The sequence below is a fragment of the Nematostella vectensis genome, chromosome 7, assembly GCF_932526225.1.
Source record: "Nematostella vectensis chromosome 7, jaNemVect1.1, whole genome shotgun sequence".
In the NCBI taxonomy this organism is placed as follows: Eukaryota; Metazoa; Cnidaria; class Anthozoa; order Actiniaria; family Edwardsiidae; genus Nematostella; species Nematostella vectensis.
In genome coordinates this window covers 3,780,591-3,792,460 of record NC_064040.1, presented here as the reverse complement: position 1 = coordinate 3,792,460, position 11,870 = coordinate 3,780,591, and the positions used below count along the sequence as shown (strand labels likewise).

General features: G+C 39.8%; 2 protein-coding genes across 2 annotated transcripts; one reads left to right on the top strand and one right to left on the bottom strand.

The window, feature by feature from the left end:
• Nucleotides 1-259: 259 nt before the first annotated feature.
• LOC5514917 (dehydrogenase/reductase SDR family member 7) lies at nt 260-8,047 on the bottom strand. Its single transcript, XM_032384520.2, has 8 exons — nt 7,786-8,047; nt 6,326-6,450; nt 4,581-4,776; nt 4,254-4,300; nt 3,490-3,609; nt 2,924-3,105; nt 953-1,017; nt 260-496 (listed from the first exon to the last, which is right to left on the bottom strand). Exons 1-8 carry the CDS (start codon nt 8,045-8,047, stop codon nt 483-485), a joined length of 1,011 nt encoding a protein of 336 aa, XP_032240411.2. The 3' UTR covers nt 260-482.
• Nucleotides 8,048-8,250: 203 nt separating this feature from the next.
• Nucleotides 8,251-11,667, top strand: LOC5514962 (mitochondrial intermediate peptidase). The gene is made up of 4 exons (XM_032384519.2): nt 8,251-9,590; nt 9,791-9,956; nt 10,112-10,428; nt 10,701-11,667. Exons 1-4 carry the CDS (start codon nt 8,261-8,263, stop codon nt 10,985-10,987), a joined length of 2,100 nt encoding a protein of 699 aa, XP_032240410.1. The 5' UTR covers nt 8,251-8,260; the 3' UTR covers nt 10,988-11,667.
• Nucleotides 11,668-11,870: the final 203 nt, after the last annotated feature.

The window sequence follows — 11,870 nt, the reverse complement described above, 5'->3', positions numbered from 1 at the left end:
CGCCCGCTTGGTGAAAATGAGCAAACACTATAAGCCATGTCATGCGTGCAAGTTGCGTTGGAACTCCAAAGAAAAGTAAATTTTACTTTTCGCAAAATTACAATCATGTTTCTGCTACCTGTATTATTTTTTACTCGTCATTGTTGAATTGAAATGTGCTGGAAAGGCGCGAACCATGTTTTTTTTAAATGGTCGCGAAGAGTGGCATTCTGGACCTTACAGTCATGTTAGAGTGCAAAAAGATTCCTTTATTTCATCATAAGTGCAAAAAGATTCCTTTATTTCATCATAAGTGCAAAAAGATTCTTTTATTTCATCATATTTCCTTTGGGTGCAGAAAGCTAAATATACACCTTAGCAATGACCGTGCCTTTTGATTTTTTTCTGTTAGTATACTCAAATCAAAACCAAATCTACTGTAAATGTCTTTTTTCCTTCTTATGCGAAATATGTTGAGCAATGGTGAACAAAGGTGGGTTTCATCAACTGGATTTATCTGTGGAATCAAAACAAAAATAGATCAACAAAAGCGAACAATAAAAATAATAAAACAATAAAAATCCTATATAAAAGTAAAACAAATAATGACAAATTAACTTCTTTTAACGTGCATAGGTTTCGAGGTACAATAGTTCCCCACATATAAGAACCTGGAAATTAAGAACCTGTTAAGCTAAAATTTGGTATCTTATTCACCGTTTATAAGAACCTTACAGCAAATTTATAAGAAATTGTCAAAAAATGTTTAGACTAGCCTTCTAAATGGCGGGTTTATATATGTGGGAAGTACTGCAGTGCGCGTCACACTATTACTGCAACTTCTAAACAAAATAAGGGTTTAAACTATTGTGTTGTTCTAAGTACTAAAATCCACAGTACGTATATGGGAGGGTAAGCAATCATCATCATATTTTTTTTTTTTTAGAAAAAAGGAACCATATAACTGAACAACCTTTATTTCCCGTAGCTCTCTCCCTCATCTTCATCACTTGCTTCACCCCAAGTCGCTTCATCACCCTGAAATAACCAAAAAAGTTTTTGCTTTTCAGTTAATAATAATAATAATAATAATAATAATAATAATAATAATAATAATAATAATAATAATAATAATAATAATAATAATAATAATAATAATAATAATAATAATACTCGTTTATTAGGCCTCTCGTAGCCTTAAAAGCTAAATTACAGGATTCCAATATCAAATATAATAAATAATGATTAATTGATACAATATAATAAATATAAAGGTAGTATGGGCAGTCAGATAGCCAAGGCCAGCGCGTGTTTGTTTGTGACAAAGTTGCCAAATCTATTGGTCGCAAAAGGTTTGATGTGATTGCCAGTGCGCGTTCTTAACTGGTAGCTATGGGTAGTAGCCTTAATGCGGTCTTGCACAAGCCGGTACACTGGATTTTGTGGCGTCAAACAAGAGATAAACCTGCAGCAGGCACTCAGTCCGACGATCTTCAAGGGTGGCTAGGTTTGCCCTAGTTAGAGCCTCCTTGTAATCCAAGCCCGGATAGATAATGGCGAGGGCGCGTTTCTGGACTCTCTCCAATGAATCAGAAAGGTAGCGTGGCAGGTCTGCGAAACGACGCTCGCGTACTCGAGCGTGGATCGCACAAGGGAGCGATAAACTACTATAATGTCATCAATAGACACGTCACAGCGCTTTAGCTGCCTTATAGCATACAGGCGCCGGTTTGCTTTTTTCACTATAGAGTCACAATGTACCTCCCACGTCAAGTCGTGAGTAATGAAAACCCCGAGAAATTTAAAGGACTTGACTTCTTCTAAGATGGTGCCACCGGTCGCAATAGGAGGACATTGAAAACTGTTATAGTGCAAAAAATCAACAGCCATTACTTTGCATTTTGTGGGATTCAGACACATATTATTGCTAGTTGCGAACGACTGGACCTGCGATACTATAAATGGTAAGGTGGATGGCGAGTTTCTGGGAATAATTTCAATAGCTGTAAGGTCGTCGACGAACTTCGCGCGTGGAAGCCAGCAGCGGAGAAGGTCATTGACCATAACTGCGAACAGAATAGGACCTAGACGTGTTCAGTGGTATTCCTCCATTGAGGATGAGTGGTGGTGATGTTGAGGATGCTATGCTTACTACCTGGGTTCTACCTTCTAACAAGGAAGCAATCCACCTGAGAAAACAGGGGTGGATATCTAGGCTACAAAGCTTATTTAACAGGATGTGGTGGTCTATTAGGTGAAATCCTTTCTTAAAGTCAGCAAAGAACCACCGCACCCATACGCCGCCTCGGTCTAAAGCCTCTAGTGTCAAGTGCAGGAGGTACACATTAGCGTGTTGGCACGATTTCCCAGCCACCGCAAATTGCTTCGTGTCTAGGTGTTGCACGATACCTGGAAGTGATCTAGATAGAGTGAAGCCTTCCATTGCTTTGGCGAGATGTGAGTGAGATTGGCCGTATGTCGGTTTCGATGCTCTTAGGAGGGCTCCGTTTAGGGCTTAGTTGGTTGATTTGTTTTCAGCTATTTTCTGGCTACTTGCAAATACTTGATTCCTCAAATATCCGAAACACTTGGTACAAACGAAAACATTTGTTAGGCATTGCTGGGCAAATAGAAAGATACTCACCAAGCAAAAATATTTGATAGGCATTGCTGGGCAAATAGAAAGATACTCACCAAGCAAAAATATTTGGAAGGTATTGCTGGGCAAATAGAAAGATACTCACCAAGCAAAAATATTTGATGGGTATTGCTAGGCAAATAGAAAGATACTCACCAAGCAAAAATATTTGATAGGTATTGCTGGGCAAATAGAAAGATACTCATCAAGCAAAAATATTTGATGGGTATTGCTGGGCAAATAGAAAGATACTCACCAAGCAAAAATATTTGATGGGTATTGCTGGGCAAATAGAAAGATACTCACCAAGCAAAAATATTTGGAAGGTATTGCTGGGCATAAAGAAAGAACAGGATCGGGTTGGGTGAAATCCACAGCTCATCCAACTTATTAGTGACCCCAGTAACAATCAGCTGGGCACACCTTGATGTCTCCATCCGGTTGTCTTTAGTAGCAGGGGGAGCAACCACGCCTTTATCCTTTACTGACTATGGTGTAAAATGCAAATCGTCAACTCGAGATTTTGAACCTTTTTTCAAGCCTAACTCTCTCGAAAATACCCATACATTTACTGTATTCTCCCGCATTAGCTATCTTGGTTCGTCTGATACATTTACTGTATTTTTTCAAGATTTTTCCTAAAGCGAGGTTGATGTACTAAGTTTTACCAAACAATGGAAAGCTATCCAAAAGAATCTCACCGTAATCTATAATATGGTTCTCTTATAAAATGTCTGACTATCAAGCTTAGTTGTTGAAAGAAATGTCTTTTTTGCTTTATGCCAGTTGGCTTGTTTGACAAAGCAACAATAACTAGAGAAAATAGTGATAAAAGATATGTGAATTAGCTTGAGGCCACATTCACAACCTACCACATCAACTTGCTCAGTGAATGCGTTATCCCTGATTGCTGTCCTAACCGGGCCAGGGCAGACCAGGGTCACATGAATATTCTTGGGGAAGAGTTCAACACGAAGGCCATCAAAGTATCCCTATAACAGAAGGGTGCAACTTATTAAAATACCCCTAAAACAGAAGGGTGCAACTTAGCAAGATACCCCTATAACAGAAGGGTGCAACTTATCAAAATACCCCCAAAACAGAAGGGTGCAACTTATTAAAATACCCCTAAAATAGAAGGTTGCAACTTATTAAAATATCCCTAAAACAGAAGGGAGCAACTTAGCAAGACACCCCTAAAACAGAAGGGTGCGACTTAGCAAGAGAGCCCCAAAACAGAAGGGTGCAACTTAGCAAGACACCCCTAAAACAGAAGGGTGCAACTTAGCAAGAGATCCCCAAAACAGAAGGGTGCAACTTAGCAAGTTACCCCAAAAACAGAAGGGTGCGACTTAGCAGGAGACCCCCAAAACAGAAGGGTGCAACTTAGCAAGTTATCCCAAAAACAGAAGGGTGCGACTTAGCAAGAGACCCCCAAAACAGAAGGGTGCAACTTAGCAAGTTACCCCAAAAACAGAAGGGTGCGACTTAGCAAGAGACCCCCAAAACAGAAGGGTGCAGCTTAGCAAGTTACCCCTAAAACAGAAGGGTGCGACTTAGCAAAACTTACACCTTTTAAATTCAATTGCCAACTAGTGCTTCCCTTCTTATATTTGCTGATTAATGTAAATATTACCTGTACTGCAAACTTTGTTGCATTATATGATGTCGACATGGGGGCTCCTGTATGGATGCCACATACAACAGATGAAGGAATTAATTAAAAACACAATGATTATCATTATTATTCAATTTTTTGGGGAGGGGGCATCTATACTGAAAAATGCTTATAATACCGCTATTTTCTTTTGTTAGTCAGCAAAATTATATGATGCCCATCCATTCTCCCAGTTTAGTAGTCTATGCATTTATTTTCTCACTTAAAAAACACAGCCTACCCTCATAAAAGCACAAAATGCAGAAAAATCAACCATCTAATAAAAGCTTGCTTGAGGATTCTCACCAATTTTTCCAGCTACGCTACTGGTGACAACAATGTGCCCATTCTTTCTCTCAATCATGTGTGGAAGGACAGCCTTTGTCAGTGATACCACTGCCAGGAAGTTTAAATCTAACATTGCCTTCTCCACCTCAATCCCAGGGGTTTCTACAGCAAGGCCTCTCTGGGAACGTCCACTGTTGTTGATCAGAATATCAATCTGAGACAAGAGCAATGATTGAAGTACTGTTATACTTCTCCAGAATTGAATTTTTCAGAGATTGGTTGATCTCTTACTTATTATTTAATCAATCTGCAAGCAAACAACCAATGTTATTTTTATTGCAATGCTAGGCAGCCTAGTAACAAGCCCAAGCCTCTAGGCAAGAACTGTTAATAGTATAAGTTCAAGAATCCAATAAGCATGTGTCAGTCTGCTCAAACTGTTTTTTGTCACAAGCTATACAAGAATCTGCCAAAGCTCAATTAGCATATTTGACCTTTCTGCATTATGCTATCTAATCATTGATATGTGTAACATAATAAAGAGTGATGAAGAGAACACAATCCAGGAATTGGCAGGCTTACGGATCCAACCCTAATATGCATGTCTATTGGCACCATGCACAGTTAAGTACAGTATGTGTACCTTGTTGAAGTGCTCCAGGACCTGCCAGCACCCTCCCCCCTCCCTACATACGCACCCATGTACATTCCTATCATTTATGTGTATTAGACAGGGCTTCTAGAATTAGGCATAAAAAACTCAAAATTACGTGGGATTCTTTGCTAAATTATGCTCTAAATTACACGGAAAATCAATCATTACGCACTAAATTATGCGGGATTTTGCAATACATTTTCTTTAAGAATGGAAATTTTGCGGGATTCTTTACTGAATTACGCGCTAAATTACATGGAATATCAACTGCTACGCCCAAACTACATTTTGTACTGAAGGAAAGCAAGAAATAACTTGAAAAGGTTATTTTTTTTGGCGTGAAAATATCTTAGGCAAGTTTTCATTGGCTACTAGTCACCAGCCAATTAAAAAAGGTATTTTATTATTAGTCCTAGGCCTTCACGGTTTAGCAAAGAACGCCTAGTCATTTTATTTGTTTTTGAAATTCAGTTCGAAATATTGCACTCTTACGAAGAATATTCATAAATGTCAACTCTCTCTCTCAACTCTCTCCATTAGGCGGGAGTCTCAAGATTTTGGACCCCTTCTCCCGCTCTCCTGCGTTGAGCACCGAATTTCCCGCTTTTTAGCAATTACCGCTTCCAAAAAATTATTCTATAGAAAATCATCATTTTGTCTATTTTCTATTAAAATATTTGAAACAATAATTCCCTTGCATAGCACTTATAGATCTCACACCCTTGTGAGATCTATAAGTGGATTTGTTCGTGAGAGCTTTCTATATGGCAAACGCCTTCAAGGTAAAACCCACCCATCCCCCAAAAATTGAATATACCCTACCCCTACCCCCAAAAAATTCTCAAGCCTTGAGATTTTCAGAGGTTTACAGGTATGAATATCTCTCTTTTTTTTTGAGAAATAGAGGTAAGAACCCTAAAAGAACACATCAGCAGTGCAATTACATTTTTTGTCTTTCAAAATTTAGCCAAATTACGCGGGATTACGCAGAAATTTGTGGATTATGCGGATAACGCGGAAAAAGCTAAATTAGGCACTTCCGCACAAGCGCGTAATTACAGGAGCCCTGATTAGAGGTACTTCCCACTGCTGCGTACAGTATGTGTACCTTGTTGAAGTGGTCCAGGACACTACGGACCAGCTCTGTATGTTTGTCATACTCTGTGACATCCATGGGTAGAACTAGGATATCTTGATCAGCATTATAGGAGGTGTTTGCTTCTTTTGCAATAGCTGAATAAAAACAGGAGGCATAACTTAGTAAGGAGGGGAGAAGGAGAAGGCCTCAGATTATCCAATATGGTTATGGTGGTATGATTGACAATGCACTATTCCCAGAAGAGAAACAGAATTCTTTGGGGTTGGGCAACAACAAATTTATCTTATAAAGCAGGAGTGTCAAGGCTCAACCAGAAACCAGACTACTATTTCTCAAAATAGACAATTAAAGACATTCACGTATTGAGCCACACTTAATCTATGCAATGCAAATCTGTTTACACCCTATATATATTTGTTTCATGGATTTCACTATATCATATCTGATTGGCTGTCTTGCAAGGAGAAGATCGACAAGCGTTTTTGCTTCTTCTGTGTCAACCTTTATCAAGTTGACAACATAGATTTAAGCGCATCTTTGTGAAATTGAATGCCTTCACTTTTTCTGAATAAATGTTTTCAGGCAATTCCTTCTCCTACACTTTCTAACTAGCTTGCAGCTAATCTCTTGCTCATATTTCTCTTTGTCCTAAAGCCAAAAACATTTCCAGGTCCAAGAAACCCAGAATAAACCTGAAAACAATTTTTGAATACGGTTGGGTAGCAAAGATGTTCCACATTGGAGAGTATGAGGCCTTTCACCAGAAAATTCCTTTCTCACTTGGTGAAGCCCAGACAAGGAAATATCCCATTGAATCAACCTCAGCGTGCAAACATCCATAAGCACAGCATTAACTATGCCCAAATAGATTTTATGATGTCCTAAGGCACTCTCCAGATGTGAAAAAGCTGTAATTTTAAGCAAATTACAAGCAAAACTGTTGTAAGCAACAGGCTGTAGCAGTGCCGTCGCTAGAAAGAAAAGGCACTGCAGTGCATTGTTGGAAACTTCAAGGCATACCATCTTGGGTCAGCGGTAGCTAATAACTTAACTGGTAGTGTTGTACTTGGGGGGGGGGGGGGAGTTTTCTGTTTTCAGTCGGTTTTTCTTTCAATTTTGCTCAAAAGTACCAGACAGCAGTGCCTCCCCTCCCCCAAGCAAATACAAGGAATGTCAGACACTGAATGTCAGGGCTTGGCCCCTTCTGTCTAGGGCCTTGCATTCCAAAAACCCTCAATTCGACGGTTTGTTTTTTACTGAAGGGCAAATCTGGTAAATAGTACAAGGTGGATACATGCATACATACACGGTGTGGGCGAATTTCTAATCTGTTCTATTTGCCCCGGGGCCAGCGAGGGGACACAACAATAGGAAACTCGTGGGCCGAAACTCGTCAGCTGATGTGATTAGGCTAAAATAATAGCTTACCCTTTCTACTTAGATGATCAATAGAGGGGCGCAGTACTTACCAATGCATTGCTCTTTGACTCTCTCAAGTTCTGATCTTCTTCGAGCAGACAGCACAAGTTTGCATCCGAATTTTGTAAGTTCGTAAGCGAGGTTTTCGCCGATACCACTAGAGGCTCCAGTTATCCAGCACACTCGACCATAGAGTTTGGCTTTAGGTGAGGAACCGAACCTTTCCCAGAATCTCAACGAGAAGTCACAATCTCCAAGAAATATCCCGACCAGCCATAACACGGGGATCGAAAGAATTAAGCACAAAATCATTTTTGAAGGACACTCTCAAATGACTACGCAAAAAGACCACTATCAATAGTCTTCGGCAACGAACGAATAGCCGACGAGTGCTCACTAATCAAGTCGATACCTATTCGGAAGTGCAGTTCAAGATGGCGGACGGAAAGAAAGTGTATTGATCAAAACTCTAAAAGATTTATACATATATAGAGTACTTTCCTTTCTTAATTTCATGCTCACATAATGAAGATACTAACTATATGCAGAAGAAACAGATTGCGATCTATTTTGTGCAAGCATCAATCTGTTTTTAGGGGAAAACCAGGGAAATCTGTCAACACCTGGAGTTCGCTGGCCACGGCTTTTAACTACCCTGGGCCTAGGAAAGATGAACATCTACATCCCACTGGTCTATTTGGTGTCCCGGAACTAAATACCAAGTCTGGGTTCCAGCAAATGAAGAATACAGCACTAAGTGCTGGGTCAGACTTGGTTAAGAAAGTTTTAAGTAAAACTGGGCTAGAGCTGGTGGAAGTGTTTGATGAGTTGTCTGACACCCTCTGTAGAGTGGCTGACTTGGCAGAGTTTGTGAGGGTGTCACACCCTGATCTAGAGTTCCGGGAGGCAGCCGAGGAGACTTCGCTCAGTGTTAGCAATTTCGTTGAGACTCTTAACACTAATCACAAACTTTATAGCGTTTTGAAAAATGCTTTCTATAATGAAGGAGATGCAATGTCTGAGGAGACGCGCAAAGTTGCAGAACTTTTTTTGTTTGATTTTGAGCTTAGTGGGATTCATCTAGAGGAGCAGAAGCGCCAGCAGTTTGTGGAGCTCCAAGATGCAATACTCATTCTTGGGTCGCAGTTTTCACAGGGAGCCGGCCTGCCTGTGCTATTACCAAAGGGCGACTGTCCTGACAGAATCAAGAATTCATTCCCAGTTAGTGGAGACAATGTAGCTATTGATACAATGTATCTTGAATCAAGCAATGAGGAGCTAAGAGAGTTGGCTTTTCGATCACATTTGCATCCAATACCAGAACAGTTACACTGCTTAGATCTGTTGCTTTCTTCACGTAACGAACTGGCACAACTTGTAGACTTCCCAACCTTTGCCCATCGTGCACTTAAAGGTACCATGGTGAAAACACCAAAGAACGTGATGAACTTCTTGGTACAAGCATCTCAAAAGCTTAAGAAGCCTGCAGAAAAAGAACTTAGAATTCTTGAGAGCATAAAAAAGATGGAATCTGGTAAAAAGCAAATCAAAATAATGCCATGGGATTTCCAGTATTATACTGGGCTCGCCAAAACTCAAGCCTTGAAGCTGAACTCTTTATCTTTATCAGCTTACTTTCCACTTGGCTCTTGTATGGAGGGTCTGAATTTCATCTTTCAGAATATTTATGGTATCACTTTAGAGCCAGAGGATGCATCTCCTGGAGAGCTGTGGTCCACTGATGTACAGAAGCTTGGTATTGTGCACGAGCAAGAAGGCCTATTAGGCTATATCTATTGTGACTTTTTTGCAAGGCCGGAAAAACTTCAGCAAGACTCCCATTTCACCATAAAAGGCAAGTAGACCTGGCACTGTTTTAGCTCAAACATATCTTCTTACTGTCATTTGAACCCTTTCTGCTTTTTTTATAATTCCTTGTTGTTCTTCAGGTTTTTAAATTAGATATCATGATGCCAAGCAATCTGTACTTACTTTAAATGTGATCATATTTGTGATATTTTCATTATTTGATTTTTTACTGCTATTGATTTTTAGGTGGCAGAATACTCAAAGATGGCACTTACCAGCTTCCAATTGTGGCCATCATCTGCAACTTTCCTCCACCATCACCATCAGGCCCCTCCCTCCTAACGCATGGCATGGTGGAGAATCTATTTCATGAGATGGGTCATGCCATGCACTCTATGCTTGCGCGGACCAGGTACTGTACATGTACTATAGACTGATTGAATGATTGAACAACATTAAATTGTAGAATCACTCACTCCCAGCATCCTTTTCCAACAGCGTTTGCTGTTGTCATTTTTTAGAAAACAAATTTGTAAGAATAATCAATCAATTTTTTTTTATTCTCAGATACCAGCATGTTACAGGGACCAGGTGCTCCACAGATTTTGCTGAGGTTCCCTCTGTTCTGATGGAGTACTTTGCCTGGGATTCAAGGGTGCTCAATAAGTTTGCCAGGCATTTTAGGACTGGGCAGCCTCTACCAGAGGAGATGGTCAATAAACTATGCCAGTCAAGAAACATGTTTGGTGCCCTGGAGATGCAGAGACAGATCTTGTATTCCATAGCAGATCAAATCTACCATGGCAAACATCCACTCCAGAAGAACACCACAGATATCATGTCGGACATCCAAAAGGAGCACACAGTCATCCCATTTGTTTCAGGTATAAAAATAGTACACACTCATCCTTTTCTTACAAGGTATACAAAGAGCACACATTTATTCCATTTATGCTACTCGTTTCCCATTGTTAATGCCCATAGGCAGCTCATTTAACAAGTGTTTTGGTAAGTTTTTTGCTATGCACCCTCAGAACAAAACAAGAAAGCAAACCTTATATTATAAGTTATTATGATTCTTATTATTGCATGTGCTCTTACAGCCTGCACCATAGTTATATTGTAGTACTCTAACCCTTTTTTTATGTGTTCACAGGTGTTGCCTGGCAGCAGAGGTTCAGTCACCTTAATGGATATGGAGCCCGGTATTATTCCTACCTATGGTCTAGGGCAGTAGCCTCCATGGTGTGGCATCAATGTTTTCATGCTAATCCCTTTTCCCGAGAGGTTGGGGATCGCTACAGAAGCCAGATGTTGGCACATGGAGGAGGAAAGGATCCTAACGCACTTGTTGCTGGGATGTTGGGCAAGGAGCTTACTACAGAGGACATGGTGCAAGCACTGTGGGACGACTTGGCTGATTGCAACCCTTTCTACTTGTAGCTGAAGTTATAAAAACAGTGAAAACATTCCTTAATTTGTTTAAAAAGCGATTTAAACCAACCACAATGTTTTCAGACACTAAAGTAAGCTTGGTATAAAAATTAACAGAGATGATGATATTTAGTAAATATCTCTAAGTTTATCCTTTTGTTGAATTTGTCCCAAGTAGCATGGCAACATATTCAGAGAAATTGATAAAATGACTGCAGCCCTGATGAATATGTTTTCTGTTTGAGAAAAACTGCCCTGATCTTTCCTGTCCTTCACTATGACATCAATATGCAGGCATGTGTCCAGAGGGGAAGTCCCTGGGGTCCTGACCCCACCCTCCTCTAATAACAAGATAAGTTTGACACTGGTTGGCCCCTTTCTTGGTAGTTAACAAGTTGTTTAATTTTATGTCTGTATTTTGATAGATAAAGTTTCTAGATGGATCTAGTGATATGTTACCAGAGCTAAGGATGCCTATTTGAACTTAATTGATCTGTGAATCATTACACTGGACCTTGTGTTTCTCCCTAGATGCATCAGTTATGATCAGGTATATAAGATTTTTAATGTGCCTTGACACCTCCTACCTATCAATACAAGGGTGCCTGTAAAAAAAAACATGTTCTTTTTAGCATTACTGTATAATAAAATTTTGGAAGTTATTTTGAATAAAAAAGAAAGTACTACTATTGTCAGCTTCCTGGTATCAGCTTTATAACCCTTATTATTTTTGGTTTTGTTTTGTGCATTGCCAAATCTGAGTACACTTACAGTGGCGTAGCCAGGATTTTTAACAGGAGGGGGCCCAAAAGGCCCTTTCAATGCATTTTCTCCTGTATTTTAGATAATGTCTCATACATTTTCTGTATTTTTGGCTGCTAAAAGGAGGGGC

Bases quoted from the DNA above. Each gene is read 5' to 3' on its own strand.
- LOC5514917 (XM_032384520.2), bottom strand. From the start codon at position 8,047: ATGATTTTGTGCTTAATTCTTTCGATCCCCGTGTTATGGCTGGTCGGG. The intron at 4,301-4,580 runs GTGAGAATCCTC...GCATCCATACAG, and splicing joins TAGCGTAGCTGGAAAAATTG to GAGCCCCCATGTCGACATCA. The intron at 3,610-4,253 runs GTAATATTTACA...CTTCTGTTATAG, and splicing joins CAACAAAGTTTGCAGTACAG to GGATACTTTGATGGCCTTCG.
- LOC5514962 (XM_032384519.2), top strand. From the start codon at position 8,261: ATGAAGATACTAACTATATGCAGAAGAAACAGATTGCGATCTATTTTG. The intron at 9,591-9,790 runs GCAAGTAGACCT...ATTGATTTTTAG, and splicing joins CTCCCATTTCACCATAAAAG to GTGGCAGAATACTCAAAGAT. The intron at 10,429-10,700 runs GTATAAAAATAG...ATGTGTTCACAG, and splicing joins AGTCATCCCATTTGTTTCAG to GTGTTGCCTGGCAGCAGAGG.